Source organism: Ceratotherium simum, chromosome 22, assembly GCF_057802395.1.
Source record: "Ceratotherium simum simum isolate JZ-2026a chromosome 22, ASM5780239v1, whole genome shotgun sequence".
NCBI lineage: Eukaryota > Metazoa > Chordata > Mammalia > Perissodactyla > Rhinocerotidae > Ceratotherium > Ceratotherium simum.
Window position 1 is genome coordinate 31,569,006 of NC_141921.1, and position 11,577 is coordinate 31,580,582.

General features: G+C 42.2%; 1 protein-coding gene across 1 annotated transcript; it reads right to left on the reverse strand.

Annotated features, from left to right (window-relative positions):
- Positions 1-220: 220 nt before the first annotated feature.
- On the reverse strand, positions 221-5,762 carry LOC101393965 (pre-mRNA-splicing factor SYF2-like). Its single transcript, XM_004426124.3, is given in 8 exon segments — positions 221-549; positions 1,013-1,111; positions 1,834-1,924; positions 2,032-2,149; positions 4,121-4,221; positions 4,224-4,245; positions 5,382-5,492; positions 5,694-5,762. Coding segments are annotated over 8 exon segments (735 nt in total). The 5' UTR covers positions 5,721-5,762; the 3' UTR covers positions 221-383.
- Positions 5,763-11,577: the final 5,815 nt, after the last annotated feature.

The window sequence follows — 11,577 nt, forward strand, 5'->3', positions numbered from 1 at the left end:
GGCTAGGGTGAATTTCCAGTAGCCACTGTCACCTTCCTTTCACTACCTACCATACATAGCTTACAAGAAATATTAGTACCAGTTTAGCACCCCACCTCTGAAGCTCCCAAGTTCAACTCTAGGTCAAGTCAAATGTATGACAGATTTTAGGATGATGACGACTCCCATGTTTGTAGCTAAGAATTTTAAGCCCAGCAGGGAACACACATCAAGCACACACTTGGTGTTTAACACAAGACAGATTTTTCTAAAACAAGTGAATAATAAATATATAAGCATGAAAATACATAGACATAGAACAATTCTTTACAAATTATAAAAGGAAAGATATAGACAGTCCTGGTTTATTGGTACAATTTGGCAGTCAAAACAGTTCCTGAATGTTAGACAGCAGTTCCTCTTTCCAAGTTTTGTTTAATTTCAGCTGTATATTTCCCATAGAATCTTTCTGCCTTCTTGTTGAATTTGGCATTCCTTTCATTAATGTAGTCAATGTCTGCATCATCATTATAAGGACGTCTCCGGCTATATTTGTCTCGTTTTTCAATTCTGTAATGGAAACAAACAGAATTAAAAGCTGCTTTATTTTTTGATCTTAACAGTTAAGACTGAAAGCACTATCTTTAGAAAAGCATTCAAGACTGAAAGCAGTATCTTTAGAAAAGGATTCTACAAAGAAATAGTTTCAGTGAGCTTCCTTGAATTTAATTTTGTAAGTTAACAGTACCATCAGATGATATTTGGGACAGAACCCAGGTTCACGTTGAAATATAAGGGCAGTGATACATTACACTACTTGGAGAGAATTTTTATATTACTCTATTGATTCTGTGTAATAATGACCCCATTCAGAACACAAATATAAAGGTGGTGAATGGGACCATTCTTCAAACTAATAATTCAAGTGTTCCTTAATTTTTATCCAGGTGCTATACTTCAAGACTATAAAGGTAATTTTGTCATTAAGTGTGAAATTAGTACTAAATCTTTAGGTTGCATTTGGGGTACTTACTGCTTTTCCAAGTCTATGACCATCCTATCAATTTCCTCTGTGGAAGGCACATGTGTTCCATGAAGAAGACTATTTGATGTTGGGTAGAACTCCTCTCCACTGAGAAAAAGCAAGGTAATGAGTAACACTATAAAGATCCTATACTTTCAGAACTGGACAATTAGTGGTCAACAATAGCAACCTTTGGGATCATATTTGATTTCAAAGAAACAGAATTCAGACTTGAAAAAGGGTATTTAAGAAATCATCTGCTCTAGTGCCCAAATGAGTTGGCTGAGGACCAGAGGTCAATGGACTTATCCAACAAAGTTCATACAGTGGGAGAGATGGAATGAGAACACACTGTTCTGCACAATTTATAGCTCTCTCCACTTGACTACACTGTTGTTATTAAAACAGAGTTTACCTCAAGCACACTATCTGCCTTACATAATTAGAGAAAGAAAGAGTGCAGCTTAGCGGTGCTTACTGCACATCATGAAAGTAGGTATCCTCTACAAGTAAGGGACACAGTTATAGCAATGCTAGTAATCATGATGATGATAATAGCTGACACACATACAGTGCTTACTGTGTGCCAAGCATTAAGTGCATTGTATGAATTCATTTAACCTTTACAATAACCCTTTGAGGTAAGCACCCATTATTATTCCCTGTTTACAGATGAGGAAACTGAGGAAGAAAAATTGTGCGACACAGCTAGTAAGTGGTGGAGCCAGGACCCAAGGCCAGGAAGCCAAGTTCCAGAATCAGGACTCTTAAATACAAGTCCTTCCAGTAACATACAAAGAGTACATTATTAAATCACTTATAGACTTAACTGTTTTTCTCTCTGTCTTTCATATGTTTCCATGTCAGGTTTGATCTGCTTGGTCAACCGATGATATTGACGTAACTGGGCAGCAGCATAATCTAAAAAAAATGAGAACCACAGACTATTTTGATGTTGGGGCATTATTAAACTTGTTATTAAATGGGCCATTAACAGGACCCTTCAATAAAGTAAAAGCCAGTTTTACCTGAAAATCCCAGATCGGGGTTTTTCCTCCTCTTTTTTCTCTCCCACCTTTCTGCATCTTCTGTGCTGATCTCAAGCAACTTCACTTTCTCATAGTCTTCTCCTCTTGCTGCACATTCCTAAAAAGAGGGAAAAAACATTAGCTCTATTACCTTATATAATTTCTTGATTCCTAGGGCCGGCCCCAGCCTTAGCGGTTAAGTGTGCGTGCTCTGCTACTGGCAGCCCGGGTTTGGATTGTGGGTGTGCACCGACGCACCGCTTCTCAGGCCATGCTGAGGCTGTGTCCCACATACAGCAAGTAGAAGGATGTGCAACTATGACATACAACTACCTACTGGGGCTTTGGGGGAAAAAAAGGAGGAGGGTTGGCAATAGATGTTAGCTCAGAGGTGGTCTTCCTCAGCAAAAAGAGGAGGATTGGCATGGATGTTAGCTCAGGGCTGATCTTCCTCACAAAAAAAAAAAAAAAATTCCTTGATTCTTTTTAAATCAAGAAAGGCCTGGGCCAGCCCGGTGGCTTAGCAGTTGGGTGCGTGTGCTCTGCCACTGGTGGCCTGGGTTCGGATCCCGGGCGCGCACCGATGAATCGCTTCTCCAGCCATGCTGAGGCTGCATCCCACATACAGCAACTAGAAGGATGTGCAACTATGACATACAACTATCTACTGGGGCTTTGGGGAGGCAAAAAAGGAGGAGGATTGGCAATAGATGTTAGCTCAGAGCCGGTCTTCCTCAGCAAAAAGAGGAGGATTGGCATGGATGTTAGCTCAGGGCTGATCTCCCTCACAAAAAAAAAAAAGAAAGGCCTAACAACTGCCACTAAGACTGAATTGACAGCCAGCCCTCATGGCCTAGCAGTTCAAGTTTGGTGGGCTCCACTTAGGTGAGCCAGGTTTGGTTCCCGGGCACAGAACCACACCACTCGTCTGTCAGTAGCCATGCTGTGGCAGTGGCTCACACAGAAAAACTAGAAGGACTTAGAACTAGAATGTACGACTATGTACTGGGGCTTTGGGGAGGAAAAAAAGAAGAGGAAGATTGGCAACAGATGTTAGCTCAGGGCGAATCTTTCCCAGCAAAAAAAAAAGACTAAGTTGACTAACAAAGAAAACTGGAATTTGCTAATGTCTGTAAGAAGTAATACATCTATAACATTGACACCAAAAATACCTGTGGTAGACACATGAGTTGGCCATCAATATCCTTTCTCTCCTCCTTTCTGGGCTCATGGCTGCTCATCTCCCAACCTCCCTTGCAGTTGGATCAGGTCAAGTGACTTAAATTTTCAACAAAATAGGTGCTGAAGCGGCCGGCCCCGTGGCTTAGCGGTTGGGTGCGCGCACTCTGCTACTGGCAGCCCGGGTTCGGATCCCGGGCGCGCACCAATGCATCGCTTCTCCGGCCATGCTGAGGCTGCGTCCCACATACAGCAACTAGAAAGATGTGCAACTATGACATACAACTATCTACTGGGGCTTTGTGGGGGAAAAAAAGGAGGAGGAGGATTGGCAATAGATGTTAGCTCAGAGCCGGTCTTCCTCAGGAAAAAAGAGGAGGATTAGCATGGATGTTAGCTCAGGGCTGATCATCTTCACAAAAAAAAAAAAAAAAAGGTGCTGAAGGCTGCTTCCAAAGTCAGACCTTGAAACCATGGCTGTGCTGCCTCTACACTATACCCTTTCTTGCTGGCTGGAACTTGCAGCCACTTAGCCTTGCCCATCCAGACAGCCAACAACGTGCTGGGGAATGGCAGAGCAACAACGGAATGGACACTTGTATGGAACAGAGCTGCCCCTCTGACTTAGGCTGCTCAGCTGGGAACTGATAACATGAGTGACTAATAAGCTTTATCATTTATTGTTGGAGCTTCTGTTACTGTAGCTTAGCCTTGTACCCTAATATCCACTGCTTATGTGGCTGTAACTATGTGCCAGGCACTGTGCTAAGTGTTTTACATATTTTATTCTCACAACTCTCTGAGGTACAGAGGAGAACAGAGCCAGAATGCTTAACTACCATGCTATATACCACCTCACCAAAACAGTTTTTGAATCCACAGCTTATGAGGATGGCAGAATTGCACTTACTTTTTTCTTTTTTTCTTCCTGCAATTCCCATTCCAAACGAGCTTTCTTAGCTTCCCAGTTTGCAGGTAATTTAAGTCTTTTATCTTCCTCCACAACTTCTGGTGATTTAATTTTCGAGCTTCATTCTACCACCAGGACACACAAAGTTTGTCAGCATAAATATGGAAATAAATCCAAATAGATGTTACCTGTCTTCTTGTATGATAGGTCATCCAAAGCAGACTAGATTTGGATTTATTTCCATCAGGAGACACGTAATCTCTGATTTTTTCCCTTTTTGTGACGTTCACAGCCATTAATTACTAGCTAGATAGTGATTCATTAAAGATTGCAAAAAGGTGATGTTCTAATTATATCATTGCTTCTTCACATATTCTCTGGCCTCCTATTCTTTATACAATATTTCAAGTGAATTAAGTATGTGTGTTCAACTAGTTTTTAGATCTGAGTTTTTCTGGGCCAACAGAGATAACTACCCTCCCCAAACATACCCTTGTCTCCAGCTGCACCCAGCTGCCTACTGGCCTCCTACCCTGATAAGGACTCCTCCTTCGCAGTTGTACCTGCTGCTTGGACACCTCCTCCCCCAACTCCTTTATATGTCTGATAATAGCCTACTCATCTTTCAAGCAGCTTAGTTGTCACCTCCATCTTTAGTTGTCAGTCTTTTTTTCTCTGCTCCTCTGAGGCACTTTGTTCGTCTCTAAAGGGCATTACCATTGTGGGAGTAATTATTGGTTATGGACCTGCCTCCATAACCAGCAGAAGACTTACCGTTTTGACTACTATATCCGCACTATCTAGTTGGCTATCGCACACTAGATGCGGGGGTGGGGTGGGGGTGGGGACGGAGGGAGACGACACTGTTTGGGGATGAATGAGTGATCGGCCTACTCGCTGTGTGACGACAGACTAATTCCTTTCCATCTCTGATCCGCAGTATCCCTCTCTATAAAAACAAGGGTTTGATAAAGTCACTTGAACTGAAAGGAGAATGTGAGAAGTTGCTTAAAAAAATACTAATATCTGGTTCCAGAAACTGATTAAATCAGACACCCTGGAAGTGTGCTTTAAAGCATGTATACTTTTTAAAAATTCTAAAGTGATTCGAATGTGCTGCCAGGGTTGAGAACACCGGGACAGATCTTCCATCCAGCTCTGCGGGTCTGTCAGACGCGCTGCTGCGGCTTCCTTGTCTCTCCCCGAACGCGCACGGGCCTGGCCAGGGGACAGGTGTCAGCTGGCCTCCGGGGCTACTCACCCGTTTCAGGTGTAGCTCCCGGAATTTGCGCAGTCGCTGCTCGCGCTTCTGGGCGGCCAGCTCCTCGGGGGTCGCCAGGGCCTGCTCCTCCTCCGCGCTGTCCACCGGCCCCTGCGGCGAGGAGGGCCGGCTTGAGACGGGGCCGGCTCGGCTGCCCCCGACTGCGCGGCCGATTCCCCGCCGGTCCCGCCGGGCCCTCCCCGCCGATCCTGACCCCACAGTCTGCGCCTCCCTCCCTCCCCATCGCCTCTACATCTAGGCCACGCCTCTAGCCGCAAAGGTTCCCCTGTCCCCCCAACCCCTGCCACCCACCTTCTCAGCCTTATCCTCTGCCGCCATCACACGGCTGCGCTTCCCGCACCCCCCCCCACCCCCGAGATTTCCGGCGACAACAAACTTTACCGACTCTCGGCTCACTTCCGGCAGCCAGCAGCCACAGGTTTCGGGACAAAAACCCGCCCCTTTCTGCTGCCCCTCCCCCCGGCCGGAGAACCAATCCCCGCCCCCGCAGCTCTGGGCTGTATCCGATTGGGCCCGTCCTGTGCGCAGGCGCATTGAGTGGACACACCTGAGCGGCGCGCGTGAAACCGCAGGAAAGGCTGGGTGTTGGCGGTATCGGAGTATGTGGTTCGGACGGTAAACGGAAGTAAGAGGAAATGGGATAAAAGGAAGAAACCGCCAAATGTGTGAGAAAGTAACCCAGAGTACAGGTTGTGCCATCCAGTGACCAACCTTGCAATTCAGATCTCTGATTACCCAATCCAAAGTAGGCCTCCAGTCACCATCAAGTCATCCCATTTTAATCTCTGCATAGCAGTTTTTTGGCCCGTTGCTCAGTACAACTTAAGCCCCAAGAGAACAGGGTCTATTTCTATCTTGGTCACAACTGATTCCCTGCGCCCCGAACTGTACTGGTCCAGAGTATGAATTAATTTCATGCTGTTGAATGAAGGAAAGAAGGAAAAAATTGACAGGGTATTTGAGATCTCTTCCTCAAGCGTCTCCATGATGCAGAAAGATTTCTTGGATTAACTTGAGGCTTTGACTTTCTTCTCAAAATGAAAATTCTGCATAGAACACCATTCTTCATATATCTATCCGGTCATTCAATAATGAACTGTATAACCATTCTCAGTTATTTAACTCACCTTCGGTTCATCTATGAAAAAGAAATATTAAAGCAATACCCATGTCACAGGGTAGTTTAGAACAAGTTAGATAATATGTCTGAAGTATTTGTGACCAGTGTCTGGCTCATAGGAAATGATGAATAATTGTTGACTTTTACCAGTTGAGACTAGATGTGTCCCCTCCTGCCTGAGATTTCCTTAAATGTCTTTCTTCAGGGAAGCCCTAACCCCACCTCCTGAAGGGTCAGTTTCCCCTGTTATAGCTCTTCATACTTTCTTCTTTGCGGTGCTTACGTAAATGTAATTAAATAAGTGTGGAATTGCTTGTTCAATGCAGTTAATTTAAATGAGACAAGTTTCTTAACCACTATTAAAATAGCAAATCTAGCAGAGTCATAGGCTTTTATTTTTTCTATATTATGGATGATTTGACAGAGCAATCTTACAAGTATTTATATTCTTTAGGAATACAAAAGTGTCTATTATAAAATTATTTCCAGGAAGATCACTTAACGGAATTACAGGTTTTGAAGAATAGTTTGTCTGAGTCCTACAAACTCAAACTAAGTAGTTAAGGAGAGTTTAATAAAGGGACTGTTTACAAAGTTGTAGACTGGGTTAAAAGAAACCAACCAAAGAGAGTGAAGCATTCCACAGCCAGCAACATTGGGGAGCTATTGCTACCCCTTCTCCTAAAGAGGCAAGGGGAGGGAGCAGCAAGGGGAAGAATAGGGTACGAGAGGGTCTTCAGACAGAAGCTGTGACTAGAGAAATGAAGTCAACCCATAATCCAGCCAGAGAATAAATATCCTGACCTCATTTCTTCTGAACCTTTGATCTTCTGTAGGTGCTACTCATTGGCAGGACCCAATGAGAAGAGAGCAATAGGCAAGAGAGCTTATCCATGCATTCCATACAGGCCAGCGCTCATGGGCACAGAACAGGGTGGAGGCTGGTGGAGAGTGGTTCTAAAGGAGCAAACAGAAAATATCTAGCACAATTCTTTTTATGGGACAGGGCAACAGTTAAAAAAAAATTTGAAGTCTTATTAAACCTCTTTGTTCAAGTTTCATTTACATTGATTTATTAACAAAGAACAGAATAAGCCTTGTGGCCAATTGAATTTTCCAAGATGGTAGAAGATCTTCCATCCTATGTTCTATTCTTATAGTGTGACATTGATGCTCCTTCCATGGAGAGGTAGTGTCTATGTCCCTAATCCTTGAATCTGTGACTATGGAGGAAGTGACACCATGTGACTTCTGAGGCTAGGTCATAAAAGGTGAAACAGATTCCACTTGGTTCTCTTTGGATGCTTGTTCTTGGAACCTAGCCATCATGCTTTGAGGAAGCCTAGGCCAAATGGAGAGGCCATGTGTAGATATTCTGGCAGACAACTAACATCAACCACCAGACATTTGAGTGAGGAGACTTTGAAATGATTCCAGCCCCAGCCCCTAATCTGACTGCAACCACATTCGATACCCAAAGCGAGAACCACCTAGCTGAGCCCAGTCAGTTCCCAGAACTGTGAGAGATAATAATAGTTGTTGTGTTAATGTATCAAGTTTTGGGGTGACTTGTCATGCTGTGATAGACAAATTATACAGTTCAAAAGAGTTGTGAAGAGTCACACAAATCTCCATATTGCACAGGAAAACAAGATAGACATTCCTGTGAATGTTCTTAATACATTATCTTATAAAATCAGATTTGTTGAGCAATTTTTATCACGTGGAATATTATCTCTCCTTTCTATTGTTAAAAACAAGACAACACGCCCAAAATGGAGTTGCTTATGCTAAGCTTGAAGTCACCAAACCGAACTTAACAAACCAACCGAACTTAACAACCCAACACCAAACCAAACTTAATTACAGTTTCAGTTCTCCCAGAAACGGAATCTTAAACCAGTCAATCACCTGACCAGCACTAGTTAGGTAATCTGCCTGATGGACTCCTGCCATCCCCTACAGGAAAGTAACCTTGCAATGACCAACACACTTTTTTGTCGAGTATAACTTCCTTGTTCCCACTCCCTTCTGCCTATAAAAATCTTTCATTTTGTACAGCTCCTCAGAGATCCTTTCTATCTGCTAGACTGGATGCTGACTGATTCATCAATTGTTGAATAAAGCCAATAAGATCTTTAAAATTTACTCAGTTGAATTTTGTTTTTAACACTATGCTGATTCTCTTTTATCTCTTCCAGAGACTACGTTAGTTAATTATGAAGATTTGTATTTTTTTAAAGCTAGGCTTGGTAATTTTATTAATTTGTGTTATAAGCAAATTGGCAATATAGAGCTCAATTTTACTTGCAGGAATATAGAAAAGAATGAATCGGATTCAAAAAACAAACAAAAAAACAAAAAAGAAACAAACTCATAGATACAAAGAACACACTGGTGGTCTCCAGAGGGGAGGGAGGTAGGAGGATGGTTGAAATAGGTGAGAGGATTAAGTACAAACTTCCAGTTATAAATAAATAAGTCACGGGATGTAATGTACAGTGTAGGGAATATAGTCAATAATATTGTAATAACTGTATGGTGACAGATGCCTACTAGTCTTATCGTGGTGATCACTTTGTAATGTATATAAATGTTGAATCACTATGTTGTACACTTGAAACTAATATAATATTGTCTGTCAACTATACTTCAATTAAAAAGAAAAAAATGAATAGGATTCTTAAAACACTAAAATAAGAAGCATATGAGCACTTCTCTTCTCCAATGTCCCTCTGTCTTCCTAGGCAAGTCTAAGATCTCTGAGGCAAGTGTCGCCTGACTACTTCTGTGTGCCACCTGGACTCATCATAGGGTCTGGCACCTGGTAGCTGTTCAACAAACATTAAAAAAACTGGAAAAAAATTCTGTCCGTGCTGCCTCAGAATATCTGTGAGCCCAGCAAACAGAGCCCCCCAAACCTATTTAAATCCCCTTTCCCCTTCCATTTCTTCCCTTCCAGCTTCACCCTGGGGACTGTCAATTACACCAAACATATGATGTCACTTCCTCATGACATATTTCAAAATCTTCCTGAGTATAGGAGAACTCAACAGGTTCTGATGTCTCTGTGACAGTTTTGAGACTTTTGCTGTAATAAACATCCCATATACTAGTGTATACATACTAGTGCTTTTATTTCTGTAGGATAGATTCTCAAAAGTGAGTCTACTGAGTTAAAGGGCTCATATAATTTTAATAGATGTTGTTGATTAACTTTTCTGAAAGGTTGTAGCAATTCTCATTCCTACCAACAATGCTTGGAAGTGCAGGTTTCTGGAACTGATGCCTAACCAAGTGGGCTTGCCTCCTGGTGAGTTAAAGAAGACTGGACACCAGTGGAAGTTGTCTTACAAAGTAAAGTGTATTTGCAGCAAATAGGAGGCCCCAAGGAATCATTTCCAAAGTCATGGCATCCCTGAAAAAAGGGAAGCAGGAACTTTTATTTGGTTGGAGAATGAATATTCAAAAGGAAGAGGCGGGTATTTGCTTGCACAGGCTCAGCTGGAGAACGTGCTTCCACATAATGAGGCCTAAGCTCCTCCTGGAGAGATCTTTGCATTAAAAATAAGGCAAAGGTCAGGGGCATAGCTCTTGTGGTGAGGCTTGGTCATTTCAGGATGGCTGGTGGTTACATCTCCCTTGAGTGCCTCCCTTGGTCAGTTTCAGGATGGCTGGTGGTTACAATCTCCTTAACACACAAAAGGAAAAGAAACAACTTGGAAAAACAGTTAATTGCTTCCAAACCCACCTTTGAGTTTCTCAAGGCACCTAATCAGTGACAGAATCTTCTCCATTATTTGATTTTATTGGTATTTTTATTTTTTACCAATCTGAGAGGCATAAAACCACATATAGTTGTTTTAATTTTCATTTTCTGACTATTGATGATATTCCCTATTCTGTGAGATAGGAATCTAATTTTCTTCTGTCCATATTTCAGCCAATTATGCAAGCACCATTTATTCTATTCTATTCTATAAAGCATCACTGTCCCACTGAATCTATATGTGAATTTTCTGTTCTGTTCCATTGATTTGTGTGTCATTTCCTGTGCAAGTGTTCATTACTGAAGTCTCTTAATTCCTGGTAAGATAAATCCCTTCTCCGTATTTTTTATTCAAAAATACTCTTGGCTGTTCTCAGTGTTTCTATACAAACTTTTAAAATTAATTTTTAATTTTGCGGGCCGGCCCTGTGGCTTAGCAGTTAAGTGCACGTGCTCCGCTACTGGCGACTCAGGTTCGGATCCCGGGCGCGCACCGACGCACCGCTTCTCCGGCCATGCCGAGGCCGCGTCCCATATACAGCAACAGGAAGGATGTGCAACTATGACATACAACTATCTACTGGGGCTTTGGGGAAAAAAAGGAGGAGGATTGGCAATAGATGTTAGCTCAGAGCCGGTCTTCCTCAGCAAAATGAGGAGGATTAGTGTGGATGTTAGCTCACTAACTGAGCTGAGCTCACATGCTGAGCTTCCTCACCAAAAAAAAAAAAAAACAAAACTTAATTTTGGAATTGGAAATATATTCATATGGTCCAAATATTACATATATAATATTATCACTTATATTGGCGTCTTGACTATTCCTCCTCAGATCTTTGTGCAAAATAAAAATATATTCTTAGTAACCCTAACCCTACCCACAACCCCCCTAAATGTAGCATACTATATACGCAGTTCTGCACCTTGCATTTTATATTTAGTATATTTTGGAGATCTTTCCAAATTAGTAAACAGAGAGCTGCCCCATTCCTTTTCACAGCTTCATAATGTTCCACTGAATGGAACCATAATTTATTTCACCAGTTTTCTATCCACAGACATTTGAGTTTCCAATTTTTTGCTTTTACAAAAAAACCAAAAAACGGAAATGACCAACCTTGTACAGAAGTCATTTCATACCTGTGCAATTGTAGGATAAATTTCCAGAAGTGTGATAGCTGGGTCAAAGAGGAAATGCCTTTGTAATTTTTATAGCTATTGCCAAAATGCCCTCCCTAAAGGTTTTACGAATTTTCAGTCCTACCAGCAATATATGAATTCATGTT